Consider the following 15,532-nt stretch of genomic DNA (forward strand, 5'->3'; position numbering starts at 1 on the left):
TGCGTGGTCGCGCGAACGCTGTCTAGACGGTCGCCAGCCGAAAAGAAAACGTTGCATCCGTACGCTCCCACTTTCTCTAACTGTGTGAAACACAATGTAGGTACGAAATGCTGGTAAGAGGCAGTTCTTTCAAGCGTCTACAATGCTGAGAAACTCTTGCCTGTGCTTCGATGTCCTGTAGAACGCTTTCAGCCGGCCAAGTCAAATGCCCGGCTGCGGCGGCTGCATTTCCGATGGAGGCGGAAATGTTGTAGGCCCGTGTGCTCAGATTTGGGCGCACGTTAAAGAACCCCAGGTGGTCGAAATTTCCGGAGCCCTCCACTACGGCGTCTCTTATAATCATATAGTGGTTTTGGGACGTTAAACCCCACATATCAATCAATCAATCCAAGTCAAATGGCCCTCAGGAAACCTATACAGCTTGAGCCTGCCCAGTTGCTTCTCAAGGCTTTCCTTCCTCCTGTGCGGGCAAGACCTCTTAAGCGCAGCCTTCAAACAGATCAGTTAAGTAGACCATCAGTCCGTGCTTTGCAAGACCAGGCTGTGCTAGTTTTCATTTTTTTGCTCACTTTCTTGCTGAGAAAGAGCTAAACAAAAACGTGAGTTTTTGCCAGTTTCTTGTACCAGTGAGGATGGAAGGGCAACATATATCGCGCATAAAGTCAATTGAACCTTCCACATAGTCAACGCATCTTCATTTAACCCCAACGTGCTGCGTAAATCTACAGCTGATAATTTCAGTGAAAACACGGCGATGTTCGACGGGTCACTCGGCGTGCCTAGTTATCATGCATCCGATCCGGGAGGATATGCTAAATCTCGTTAGATATGCAGAAAGCTTTCGAAGGGATGCAAGGGAGTATCATTAAATATACTGAGAAGTAGAAGAAAAAGGTTTTGTCTTCGAGATGTCTTAGGCGAATGCACAAATGAGCCTGCGGATTTTTCTGCTTAGATTTTTTTTATGTATTCATAGAGGATTCATTTTATTCTTGTGGACCTAAAGCAGGGAAGTGTTCTAGTAAAAATACGACGCAATGTAGTCTCTTCCCTCAGCTTCGATTTCATGATCGTCTTGATTTGTCGAGGAGAATGCGGTTCCTACGCAGCCTCGACCCAGGCGCATCATCTGGATCAATATCGTTGTGTGTATGAAGACGGCGCCGGCAAGCTGGAAAGAGTAATTGATTGACATCAGCATGGCTGATTAACAATAATAAATAAATTTCACAAATAACATGCTCATTAACAAGTCCAGGGTCACCCCTTAGGGGGGCAAGGTTAGACCACAGCCCCACAACAGAGGAGTTCAAAAGGAAAGCTTCTTTCAGCTGGCCTGCTCCCCCACCCCCTACACACACACACACACACACACACACACACACACACACACACACACACACACACAAACGACGACGTGCTTTTCTGCAGCTAATTAGGTAATTTTTACCGGGATTTATTTCTTCTCTCCAATTTAATTTCTTCTCACCACTTTGTAATTCATTAGATTTACAAATATGTGATACGCTCTATGTAATTCCTCATTTCTTGGCCAAGCCCCCAGAGTGAGTGTGAGCCATGCATTTAGGCCATCATCTTCATCATATTCTTGCAGCGACCAGTCTTTAGTATCTAGCTAGCTGGAGGTAATCGTGCGAATTAAAAAGGAATAAACAGCGGGCGAGGCGAATTTTCTTTGACTTCGTATTTGTTATTAAAGTGATGAAATAGGAGAGGTTGAATTTATTATGGTGGCACGGGCTACTCCTTTTCTCTTAGTAGACAAAATATGCCGTAAGATAAACAATAAGGGTACAAAATGCAAGACAGCTAGTACAACGCGTGTGAAAGTACACAATAGTGTATTCCTTTTTACGAACATATAGCCCTCCTTTAACCGATAGTTCAGTAGAAATTAGTTAAGAAGAAACTTGTTGGAGGCCAGTTGGTGACCTATGATTGAAGAAGGTCGCCGTATAGCTACAAGGGACCAATATCGGTGGATAGACGGAGAATATAAAACGCGAGCGCAGAGACGCCCATGGGAGCTTCCTATCTTTCATGTAGTGTCACGTTGCCTAAAGGATGTAAATATTTTAAAATAAACGCTCTAGTTCTTAGCCCCGGCTACTCGGTTTGTCCCCGCCCTGACCCGTGGATGGCTCCGTGTCTCGACTGAATTCCGCCAGTAGCATCACTATGCAGCATGTTGTAGTGCGGGGCATCTGGACTGATTTTGACCACGTGGGCCTCTGTCTCATGCATATAAATCTTGAAGCTAAGTACAGCTTTTCCATTTCGGCGGTTTTTAAACTGTCGTATGGCGTGCCATACGTGATGCGGCTAATGAGCAGAGCTTGTATTAAATGACGTCCACCTAATCGAAACGTGGGAGGCCGAGCTCGTCCTCGTTGTCGCCAGGGCCAAGAGGGCAGTTGAAGCCAGAGGGTTCCTGGACTAGAGAACCCTCCCACTTTAGGGTTATGCCGGGCCTTGCTCGGGACTTCAAAATAAACGTTTATTTCTCTATCTCCAAGTACAAGTGGTGTTATCGAGCATAACACTCGTTCGAATGTGGTCGCCATCACCTGGAAACAAATACGTGTCTTGTAGCTTAACGATGCGACACCATCTACCTAGCGGCGTAGATGGTGTAATTTTTTGTTGGGGGAGAGCCTGCTTGATTTCGGGGGGTGGCGAAAACGTTTGGGGGGGGGGGGGTAAAGAAGAAAAGAGCTGTGGCTCGTGATGCGTTAGTCGCGAGAAATTCAGAACGGTCTGGCTCTTGGCCCCACTGTGCCCCTTTTTGGGAAGTCCACAGGGTCCCCGCTCTCCCTGATGCTATGGAATGCCATCGTTTAAGACCTTCTGTGCCTCCTCTTCCCGCCAGGGGTCACGATCCAATAGTACGCCGGTGATATCATCGTCATCCCTGCAGACTCCCGAAAGCACCTGGGAGAGGTCGGGTCCGCGCTGCTGAGGGACGCGGCCAGGTGGACTGTCAGGGCGAAGGTCACTCTCAGCAGTGAGAAGACATACTGCGTATTGTATTCTCACGGACACCGTAATATGTAGAAGTGGTGCTCGTAGATACGCCAGAGTCCAGATGACAAAAACCTGATGTACAAGGAGTCGCTGCGGATTCTTGAGGTCATTTTCGACGCGCGTCTCTCTTTCTTCAAACATGCTGAATTCCTAAAAAAAAAATACGGAACTACTCATAACAAAGATTGGGACGTTTGCTCGTGGGCCCTTTGCACCCCAAGCAAAATGTGGCGTTCTATCACAGCGTTGTTTTACCTACCATTACGTATTGTTCACCGGCCTAGTGGTACGAGCTATGCCCAGACTGTCGCATCAAGTCCCGCGTCGTCTCCCTGCAACGCGCCATTCGACTGAACCTGTTGGGGGCGTTCAGGACAATGCGGATGGCGGCCCTTCAGGTGTTAGTGAGAGCTCCACAAATCACTCTGGAGCACGACAGGGCCACCGCGAAGTTCAGGCTGCTAGTCTCGCGTCAGCCGATTCAATACGAGGAGCTGTCCTAAGGGCCTGACCACGTCCTCCCCGCTCTGGACGTCTGGCTGGACCATCCCGCGGCCAGACACGCCTTTTCGTTTTGTAGACTCGCGCGCGACGAGACGTGGTGGATGGTCAGCATGCTGGGAATACGCGTATGTACGGATGGGTCGTACACGGATCGTTCGGCAGTGGCGGCGTTCATCGTGCTGGGCCCGGGCAAGTGAATCGGATCGGTACGGAGGTATCGTATCGACCACGCAGCGAGCACGTACTACACGGAATTCGTCGCTCTGATCGAGGCGTTACGTTAAATAAGGAACAAGGGCTCGGCCACCACTGTTCGGGTATACACAGATTGCTTGTCCCTGCTCCAGGCACTGTCATGATCTTAGGGTTCTGTATGACCAACCCGAGAATTCGAAAAATAAAGAGCCTTTGTGGGATGTTTCCATCGTCACCTCAAGTGCGCTCTCGGGGCATTCAGGACTTCTTGTAAATGAGCTGACGGATTTTCTCGCTGCACATGCGGCCCGATAGGGCGACACGAGGCAGGCTCCCCTCATTGCGAGGGCGATCCGCAGTGCCTTGAGGAGGCAAGAATTCCGGCGTTGGGAGCTCGAATGGATGGAGAATAGCACCGACACTGACCTATTCAAATGGGTTCCACACGTCTTGGACGCACCTCTTTGGTTGCCATCTAACAAAGCCCTCGTCATCTTCCTAACGGGGCACGGTCGGTTTCACTTGTATTTTTACTGGTTTAACATGCTCCAGGAACGGGTCTGTTCGTGCGGCGCAGTTTGCGATGGAACTGATCATTATCTATAGGATGACTGCCAGTTGGGCTTGTTGGTAAAGGTTCACGATGAAACAAGCACTAAAAATACACAAGTTGGGAATGACGTACATGCGTGTGATGTATTTATTAGTGTTCGCTTCGAAATAAAATTTTCAGTTGCTAGTAAGCGCTTGTCTGTGTCCTGTCTGAGTGTGTATCTTTAGCGCTTGTTTCATCATGATCACTATATATTTGATTGCCCCTTAACCCGACATCTGGCAGCACAAATCCAGCCACGCGCTGATTACGAGCAGAAGAGGTATGCGTCTCTGCTACGATACGCAAGGAACCGCGCACTGATCATTAAACTTGTTCAGCTGGTAGGAGACACCGTTCTTTAACCTTAGTTGAGTGCGTAGGCAGTGAAATTCCTCGCGCTATATTGGCGTGCCAAGATGCTGGAAATGAAAACCAGGGGGCAGCGGACAAATCCACGCCGGCATGATTGGAATGATGTGGAGGTAGAGCTGTCCTGTACGCCATACACTGGCGAGGTTAAAAATCCTCGATGGCCTCTGCCTCTCGCATTGTTCTTGTCTGCGGGCACACACCACAATTAAACCATGACGTCATCCTCGCTCAACGGCGGCCCAATGTGACCTCATGACCATCCTGCTGAACACATGGTGGGTGGCACGGTGTTCGCACTAACGCCGGGCAGTGTTTTAGTTTATCTTCTATCTTACTTTTTTACGTCCTTTTCATAGTACGGGGCCGTGAAAGATGCCTCCAGACGACTCAAGATGCTCTGTGCCTGCCAATCAGGGTTGCCACTGGTGGCTACTTTTCGCCCAATCAGAGAGTAGCCCGTGGCGACATGGCAATTTTTGGGGCAATTTTCGGTTAGGTCTCGACTAAGTTATGCATTCTATTCGAGGCGTGTTCAAAATGAACGCGCGACAACATTTTTTTATTTTTTTTGTATTTTTAGACCCACCAGTAGGCGGTGGCCTTACCGCGGTGGTCTAGTGGCTAAGGTCTATGCTGACCCGCAGGTCGGGGCATCGAATGCCGGCTGTGGTTGCTGAATTTTTGATAGAGGCGAAAATGCTGTAGGCCAGTGTACTCAGATTTGGTTGCACGTTGAATAACCTCACGTGGTCAAAATTTCCGGAGCCCTCCACAACGGCATCTCTCATAATCATATATGGTGGTTTAGGGACGTTAAACTCGCTATATCAATTTATGAAATCACTGGTAGGAGGTTGAATATGCGCTATTCAGTACATCTATCCTGTTCTTCGTGTGCACCTCCTCAATTCACCGAGATCGTGGAGGCACTGGCGCACTGGTGCATCCACCAGCAACCTGCAAGCACAACTTAGGTAAGCGGATTTCTCACGTGCCACGAAGTGGTAGTGTGTGCTAAGTTCTTTAGGAGCTTTAAGAGCTTTAGGTTTGTTTAAAGTTCTGCTTCTGAAGTGGCTAGCTGATGGTTGACCACAGCCCCAACTGCTGTAAATAGCTTGTCGACTTCTTCTCTGCCGTAGTACGCCCTAATTTTTTGTATAGTTGAAATTTATTAATAACGTTCTTTTCGGGGCGGCCAAGAAGTCGGCTTCTTTGGACAGCCTTCAGAAGCTTGCGCGCTCTGATTTGGGTGCATGTTAAAGAACCCCAGGAGGTCGAAATTTCTGGAGCCCTTCACTACGGCGTCTCTTATAAACATATGGGGATTTTGCGACGTTAAATCCCACATATCAATCAATCAGCCTTCAGAAACTTCACTGATGCGAACTTCACCACACAGAACACATGGTACCTGCATTGCGACGGTTATGCGCTGTTTTCAAATTTCCTACCTTCGTTGTGTAATTAAGTTGTTCCATTATCAAACCCATGATTCCACTCAATGAAATTCTCGAAATTTGCAAGAAGGAACTGACACCGTCGCAAACTTTTGAGGCGCTAGCATTCGGGACGCTGATGGTACATGCAGGCCCTTTCCGAGTTCTACCATGTGAAGCGGGTGATGCAAAAGGCATTAAAAAATCATCAATATAAAAAAGGGCTACGGACGGTATTGTTCTCCGCGGGGATATACATAATTAGCATCTTTATTACTAGGCATGCCACACATATGTAGAGTGGCGGATTTTTTGGTGAAATTCGAAGAAAAATAGCGGCTTTTCACTCGTCGTTTGGCGGATTTCGCTCGAAAATCAGTGGGGACCCTGCTGCCAATGGACGAACTAGTGTTCGCGGAGGATCTTATTGCCTTATCATTTCTTGCTGGGACTGTCTCAGCTAAGACGCACGGGCCAATCACTAATCGCTCTGCGATGTATATGTCCCCGTTGACCACTATGGAGACGAGTGCACTACCTTTGCCCAAAATTTTTTTTCAAAGTTGGCTTTTTAATGTAAATTAGTGCTTTAGGTGCTAACTAAACGCCCTTATTTATTTATTTATTTATTTATTTATTTTCAATTGGCTGTAAATCTTGTATGCTTATGCTGGGACAGGTTTTTCCAACACCTTTATTTTTAATTTTTTTGTCAAAGGTGCGAATAAGTTTGGAATGGGGGTGCACAGGCACGGTGGGCCAGCTCCTGGCTATGCCACTAGATACGGTGTACCTGCAGTGCTACCACGGTGGGTGGTCATTTTAGGTTTACTTACCTTGGACAATAGGGACAGCTTCAAGTCGAAAAATCCAGTGGCTGTGAAGAGGAACTCTTTGCTGTTCAATGATAGCAGAAATGTCTGAAACTGAAGAAAAAAAAAACACTTGCACGGACCCAGCGCAGTTCTTGGAACTTACGTGAAATATATTGGTAAGAAACATCTTATTGAAGTGCTCCTAGTTCCCGTCGAGTATGACCGACCGGAATAAACTTAGTCAGCTGTGAGCCAGGATACCTTGACATTCTTGATGACTTTGTACTCATACTGACGTGCCCATACACATAAAGTAAGTAATTTGTCTTTCTAAGAACCGTAGCTAGAATTTTTTTAAAGAAGAGGGGAGAGGTGTTCACCACACATTAATTAAAGAAACTGGAACACTGCGGTTTTCGGGGGAATGTTTTAAATATAATACAAACCTATTTAAAATAACGACCGTGGAAAAAAGAACAATAATGGCTATCTAGTTCTTAAGAACTGTTACATGGCGTGCCCCAATGCCTGGTTCTCCTGCTCTGCAGTGATTATGCGAACGACTCGAGGGAACAAGAAAGTAGCCGAAAAAGAGTCAAGAAGACGACTTTCTGTGGCCACCTACTTAAAAAAGTAGCCAGATGGGCTTAACGCACCAAACTTGGCAACTCTACGTAGATGGAACCCAGAAGCATGCTATCCACTTGTGCAGAAAATCGCTCTAGCAACCGTCTTGGTGGTGATGTTCGTGATATAGGGATGGCCTCCACCCAGTGGGTGGATGTGTGCGCGTAGGTCAACAGGGTAGTTTGTCCATGGCAAGGTTACAGTGGGCCGAAAATGTCCGGGTGCACTTGATCAAAGGGAGAGTACGGCGTTGGGAGTGTTACCAGCGCTATCGAAGTGTAGCGTTGTATCTTGGAGCGCTGGCAAGTTATAGAAATTCTCGTGCCCAGTGACGGGCATTTGGAATCATTCATGGCCAGACAAACCTTGCCGTTACTAGTCTTTGTGGGACTTTGATCTCTTGATAAGACAGTCTGTGGAAGAACTCGAACACGTGGAGACGGAGGGTCGCAGGGAAGTGCGTTGCCGGGGAAAGGAGAGGGGGGAGGGGGCTGAGTTCAAGCCCTATCGCACCGATTTTTTTTTCAATTTGCTTGCGTATACATACTTTATAGCTACATGTACACAATAAAAAGCACACAAGAGCACGTATAACGTATGGTTGAACCTACTCCGGAAAAAAATTTCTGGCTGCGCCCCTGTTGGGTATAGTGCTGGATTGACACCCATCCTGTGGTTCACACCACATGGCTAAACTACGGAGGATGACGTGTAAGCATTATAAGGGATGGGGCATGCAAGCATGGACGCAAGAAAGAAAACACCATTGAACGAAGTCGCAAGTTCTCTGAGAACCTTGGTCTATGGTGCCCAAAGAGATTTAAAACCTCCGCGGCGGTGTCTTGAATTTTTTCTCTTGTTTTCACGCGATGTCTTTTTAAATTACCTACAAAGAGGCTCTGCTATTTGTTCTTTTAAACTTTATTTCTAGTACTTCGAGCCCTTCTCCTTGTTTTCTTACTTCTTTGAACAATCCTGCTTCTTTGACCTTTTTATTAGCTATTTTTCGCTCCGTGCTAGTACTATGTCACAGTTTCTTAAGAACCGAGTTTGCCCATTTGAAGTTCAACTTTTGTGCGCCTCTCAACCACGGTCTGTGGTGTCGTGATTTCTATCTTGTGTGCGGGTTTGCTCGTCCAGTCTTCTAGAACATATTCCTACGTAGCTATCGCATGAAGGGTGAACCATTCTGTGGACAGAAGGCGACGAAGAGGACTGGTCTACTCGCTATGTGTGCTGCGCTCCGATTTTATCGGCGTAAATACACTGGCAAATAGTCACGTCTCTTCTCATTTTACGTAACAATATACTTACCAACTAACTGAGCTATATGATGTTGTAGTGATGTGTAAACGTGGAAATCTTTGTTTTACAACGCGAAAATTTCTTTAGTGTTTCTTATTGATAATTGCCAACATGGATACCTCTTTCCGTGATCGAGGGCACACGAGACCACTTTCCACGTATGAGTCTATGTTGTACTTAAGCTTCTCCACCTGAAAAGCAAAAGAAAAAAAAGCAAATCCCACGTACAATGGGAATCGGTGATATGCGAATCACGAATGAGGAAGGTTCATATCTCACTTTGAAATCGGCACAACATTGCGAGGCAGACGTAAATGTCACGGTTATCACGTTTGCACAAGCCATATACCTTTGTCATCTATTCACGTCACGTAACACCAAATTTCGTAAATGCGAAGGTTGCGAAACGGCCGGGAGCGCACAATGAGCATACCATGTAGTCCCGTTTTACATAGCATACATCTCACGATTTTCACGTTAGGTCAAAACACACCTGTTTTGCAACATGTCGTGTGAGCGAAACCACCGCAGGAGCAGCAAGGTCATGAAATGTAAATAATCACATGGTATACATGTAATGATTTTCATGTTGTGACTAGTCCCTTATGCTCATCATACGGTCATGTTATGCCATACCAATTGTGGTATTGATACCATTGTAGAAATAGATAGATAGATAGATAGATAGATAGATAGATAGATAGATAGATAGATAGATAGATAGATAGATAGATAGATAGATAGATAGATAGATAGATAGATAGATAGATAGATAGATAGTGTTACAGAACGAGCGCTAAAAATGGGCGCGCCGCCAAATTCTCGCGACGAACCGCCGGAGTGACGCCGCGAGGTCAACGAAAAAGAAAGAAAAAGAAAACAAACATCTAAAGGCTCCCCGGGCGCGCGAGCCTCTCCTCTCGGAAGCGTGGCTTCGCCGACGAACCTCCTCACCCTACTTCGGCGGCCGAGCAAGCACTGGAAATTTCTAGAAGGAAAGGGGCGGGTTATGCCGGGCTGAGTCATCTGTCGGGGACGGCCCTCGTACAGTCTCGCGCTATCCCCCAGCCTCCGCTGCGCATCGCGCCGACGAAATGACGAGAACCTTCTGGAATCTCGCGCGGAAGGTATTTAATCGAGCAGCCGACATGAGAGAGGAGGAGAAGACGGAAGTTAGCGCCAGAGCGCGTAGGGTATACCGCCGTGTAGTCGGCGAAGGTTTTGTCCGTAGAGACAAAGCGGGAGAAGATGATTTCCACCTGAAGGGTGACGACTAGAGCTACAGGCAAGAGTGTGTGTTTACCGCTATCGAGCGAAGACGCGTGGCAACAGCTGCGTGTGTGAAGCCGACGTGTTTCCGGCGAAGAAGTTTGAAGCTTGGAGAGTGGCCAATTGAAGACGCGAGGTTTCCTGGAAGAGAAACTTCGGCGAAGTTTCCTGGAAGAGAAACTTTGAGGGCAGCGGAACGACAACAACGCTGGACTTTGAGTGAGTGATTCTCGGAAGAGTATCATCCAGACTTTTGTTCCAAGAACTTTGGACTGGATAGGTTTTCGATCTCTTTAGTCTTTAAGTGTCTTGGTTGTTCAATGCATGCGACTGCATTGTAGTGCGTATCGTTGTCTGTGTCCGTTGTTTCGAGTGTGGCTGATGGTATTGTGTAGTACGTTGTTTGATTGGTGACATATTGTATGCAACTATTGTGGAGTGTGCATTCTTGTGTATTGTTTTCGATCTGCCATTATTGAGAATATAATTTTGTTTGTTTATCAACTCTCGGCTCTGACTTGTTCTTTGGGCCACAGCCGGCGTCCGCTGGCGCGCCAAAAAGGACCACTTCTAAATTGTCCACGCTTTCGTGGTGCGGTTCGGGGGGCCGATACTTCGGCCCTTGGAATTAGCCCGGCGATCGCCTCCCGAATTAACGGGACCGGTGTGACAGATAGATAGATAGATAGATAGATAGATAGAGACAGACAGAGAGACAGATAGATAGATAGATAGATAGATAGATAGATAGATAGATAGATAGATAGATAGATAGATAGATAGATAGATAGATAGATAGATACGCTCAATGTCGCCGAAGTTCGCTAAGAAATGCTTCGCGTTGGATAATGCTCACGCCAGTATGACGCTACACAACATGGTGTCACGTGATGACATCGTCCCTTGGCTGTCATCATTGTCGCTTGGTCAAAAGTAAGCTGATCCAAATGCAATACATAATGAGGCTTGGTGTTGAAAACCATTTTGGAATGGTAAGGGGGAAGTTGGTTAGGATAGATTGACATAAAAAATGAGATTGCAACTTCCGCCTTCGAGCCAGCCTAAACGGTTGTGAATTCATTAAACACATGAGGCTTTTTTTTTGCCTGATGCTTCACAATGCATCCGAAGTAATGAGTTTCATAAACCCATGCTAGGTGCAAACCTGGCACTGTTGACTTGAGAAGCTGCATCGCGCGATGCTCCAGCCTGCATGCGAACGATGATGGGTTCTAAATGAATTTGCTAGCGTTTCGTCTTTTTACTCCGAGTGACTAGTCTGGCCTGCAGCCGCTATGCATCAGGATAAAGTTCAGCAGAGTGCCAGTGACGCACCTTGACCTTTTCAGGACTGACTCATCCAAGTAAGCTCATTACATTTACAACGCGTCATTCTTTTATTCAAAGTAAAATCAAAACACAAGATTAAGCACAGCCACAAATGCGTTCAAAGCCAAAATCGCGAAGACTAGGCAAATCCATGTGCTACCTATCATTTGCTACCAGCAAATGTAGGAAACTACATGGATCGAACCATGGCCTCCATGATCAGCTCTAGCAACGTGTAGAGAAGTTTCTAACATAGATAGTTGCTATGAGCAAGGCCTTAAAACCTCTGAATAAGCTTCACGAGGCTTGGGCTAACGTCGGCACCACTACGTGGTGTGTTAAGGCGTTGACAAAATTACACCATGGCCTCCAAGATAAGCTCTGGTAGCGCACCTTTGCGCAACGGTGCGCTGCCACCAGAACTCATCTCGGAGGTCATGATCATGCCGCTGCTTTAAAAAAAACACAAGATGTCCATGGAGTGCATGATGATGAGCGGGGCGAAGCGTCCGTAAGTCCATCCGCGCCTCCGTCCGTCCGTTTGTTCTTGCGTCTATCAGTGCGGCCGTCCGTCCGTGCATGCGTCCGTCCGTTTGTTCGTGCGTCCGTCTGTGCGACCGTCCGTCCGTCCGTCCGTGCGTCTGTCCATCCGTACGTCTGTCCATGCGTTCGTCCGTATCTGCGTCAGTTCATCTGTGCATGTCTGTCTGTTCATCCGTCCATCCGTGCGTTTGTCTATCCATACGTCCATATAGTGAACACTTCAAGTACCGCCATCTCGCATCTTTTCATCATATATTCAACGTATAGAAGTACTGCCATGCAGCGAACATTCCAAGGAATAAACGAAAGGTGGCGCTGCCGGACTAGAGGAGTGGCACGTGCGCCCTCTCTTACCACCTGCGCTTCGTGTCTAGTTCTCACCTTTCACCACCGCTAGTTCATGGCATTGCGGCCCAACCTAGCTGAACCAGTGTTTAGAAAAAAAGGTTAACGATTTAGTACTCTACTATAGGAGAGATGTAACGTCACACTTGGCCAGGATTCAGAGCAGCCTTGCTCAAACTAGAAAGCTTACGGCCAGCGACATTAACGTGGCACCCTTTTCTGACTAGATAGTGCTCAAAGTGCGTCCTTTTTTACTAGTTTTTTTAGGTGCGAAGCTTCTGATGGCGTCACCCGATCGTCCCGTTACCGTAGTAACCACCACTCATATGCAGGTATGTGCCACAGGGGATATTCCACAGAACGGGCATGTGCCAGAGGCGATAGGGCGAAGCTCCTTAAGCCGTACGTGGGTCGTGCGTCCTCGATGTTTGGAGTAGGTAGCCACCTCTCGTTTGGTTGTTGGAATGTCCGCTAGATGGATTAGTTCTTCGAACGTTCGCTAGATGACGGTACATGTATATAATTAATCTATGGTGAAAAGATGCTATATGGTGGTATTAGGAGTGTTCACTAGACGGACGGGCATACAGAAAGTCGGACAGACGCATGGACGGACAGATCGACTCACGGTTGGACGGACGCACGAACGCTTCGTCCCCCTCATCATCATTCAGTCCGTGTATATGCCGTGATTTTTTTTAGTAAGCATCAATTTCAAGGCAAATCTTATTAGAGATTAAGTCTCTGATACCTGTCTCTGTAGGTTACTTCATCAGAAACAACTATCTTAATAATAATGATTGCCACTGGCGGGTTTCCTCCTCAATTCAAACGAGTGCGCGCGTGCCGCTCCTTTAGTCTGGCCGTAAAGGTGGCTACCTACTACTACTACTACTACTACTACTACTACTACTACTACTACTACTACTACTACTACTACTACTACTTGTAGTACTTGTCGTTCGGCCATTTTTTATTGCAACCTCGTTGCGACTTCTCTGCTCGAATAAACATCATCACACTACTACTACTACTACTACTTCTATTACTACTACTACCACTACTACTACTACTTCTACTTGTACTACTTGCCGTACGGCCATTTTTATTGCAACTACTACTACTACTACTACTACTACTACTACTACTACTACTACTACTACATCGCGGACGCATGACCCACGGCTTAAGGAACTTCGCCTCTAGAACGATAGCAATGGGATGGCCGTAGCAAATGTGAGTAGCTGGAGCTTATCGCGGAGGCCATTCCCGAACCCTGTCGCCGCACCTGCTTGGCGACGTCGTCCGAGCTCCAAGTGGCCACGAACAGGACGACGCCGGCGAGCGCGGAGCGCACCAGAGCCTGCGCCACGACGCGCACGCTGTGCGCTTGGCCGGCCAGCAGGATGTACAGCGCGGTACACATGCCCAGCGAGTCGCTGGAAAACTGCGCCAGCAGGCCCGGCTGCAGGGAGCCGTTCCAGGCGCGCAGGATGCGTCGGAGCTCCGACAGGTCTCGTCGCGTCGACACCAACATGTCGGACGTGAAGAGAGGCGTCTGCGCATGTCCGAGGTTGCTGCCCCTGTGCTGCCTCTGCGCAGCTGAAACGGAACAGTGTCTTGGTGAGCACGAAATATATCCGCCAGGCGCGAATTCCGGTGTACTCTCTGCGAATGTGTCAAATTCGCAGGGCGGTTCAAAGTAACCTACCCTTTAATGGTCTAAGGGGGAAGATACTGTTCTGTAATGAAAGCACTACTGCCCCATTTTGACGTTTTATGCTGCAGTATTACTAAAACAAATGACAATCAGTGACATGCCTTATTTGCTGCCGAAAAACTGCCGCTGCAACCTCGCGCAGACGTGCTAAGAAGTGAAGGTGAAGCGAAGGCAAGGTTCGTTCTACCTTGTGGTTGTTCAGTTGGAAAATTTTTCTCTCCATTAAAACAAAATCTACTTTTTTGAGTAGAATCCATATTTTTACTACGAAAATTAAGCTGCAATACGAGTCGAAATACTGTTTTCCTAGCTTCGCCTGAATATATTGGCGTTATTTTTGCTTCATTTACTCTCTAATCATTTTATTCTTTTAATATAGGCACATATAAAGCAGTAATTGTAAAGGTATCACTGGCGGAAAAAATTATTTTTTATTAAAAACGGTGAACGTGCAGCATATCGTAATTGTTCGCCATAGCGAAAAAGCAAGAAAACTAAAACACAAAGGAATAAACTACCATAGTCTTGAAAGAGTAGAGCCTTGAAATTAATAAAACAATTATTTCGTAATAATTACATATTTCGTAATAATTACACAGAACAGTATTATATTATTAGTTGACGTGACACATTTCCCTTGCGTGCTCAAAGTTTGAAGCATCCTCTAGGCAACTACGAATATTTTTTAGTGATATATACCACCTGAATAACTACTTCTCACATTCTTGTATATCTACACAATTTCTTTCTGCATGATTTAGGATGGTCGAAAATCGAACGACTACATTTTAAGCATACCGTACGCCCAAGGAAGAAGCCGCGAGCTGCAGAGCAGCAGTTGGCATGAGAGCGATTTGCTGCTTCGACAGCATTCGCTACGTGAAATCGACTTTATTTTTTATTCATCCATTCGCTTTGCACATCTTACCGACAGCCTCCAGGTTTGCCCGAATGAGGCGGACATGAGCGCTGAGCCATCGACCGACCAGGGTGGCGCAGATAGCCGGCGCACCGGACCAGACCGTGGCGACGGACACGATGGCCAAAATGGCGGCGAAGCGGGCCACGCCGGAAGGCTCGTCGAGCCCGGAGATGGTCATCACCAGGAAGTAGACCTTCATGGCGATCTGGCACACGATGAAGACCACCACTGCCACGTAGGTCCGCTGGAGACGGCGTTCGTACGATTCCGGCAGGCGTCGTCCGGGCCTGTCGGGCGACTTTGAGCATAGACTACACGTGTTAGTGTCATAGGTCGGCAAAACTGGTGCAGCTCACTCGGAGTCACTCGTGAAGTGCACCTTGAGCTTTGAACTCACTCGGACTCAGACTAGCGAAAATTTTCCAGGGCCGGACTCATTCGGACTTACACTCACGCCAATTCACTTCAACCGGATTCACTCGGACTCCAGCTCACCGAAATGTTATTGAA

The 15,532-nt window shown here is 47.2% G+C and overlaps 1 protein-coding gene across 1 annotated transcript; it reads right to left on the bottom strand.

Moving 5' to 3' along the window:
* Window positions 1-982: 982 nt before the first annotated feature.
* LOC142769349 (uncharacterized) lies at window positions 983-13,917 on the bottom strand. Its single transcript, XM_075872511.1, has 4 exons — window positions 13,669-13,917; window positions 9,014-9,085; window positions 6,984-7,073; window positions 983-1,171 (listed from the first exon to the last, which is right to left on the bottom strand). The coding sequence occupies exons 1-4, from the start codon at window positions 13,915-13,917 to the stop codon at window positions 1,019-1,021; spliced, it is 564 nt and encodes a 187-aa protein (XP_075728626.1). The 3' UTR covers window positions 983-1,018.
* Window positions 13,918-15,532: the final 1,615 nt, after the last annotated feature.

This window comes from Rhipicephalus microplus, chromosome 8, assembly GCF_043290135.1.
Source record: "Rhipicephalus microplus isolate Deutch F79 chromosome 8, USDA_Rmic, whole genome shotgun sequence".
Taxonomy (NCBI): Eukaryota; Metazoa; Arthropoda; class Arachnida; order Ixodida; family Ixodidae; genus Rhipicephalus; species Rhipicephalus microplus.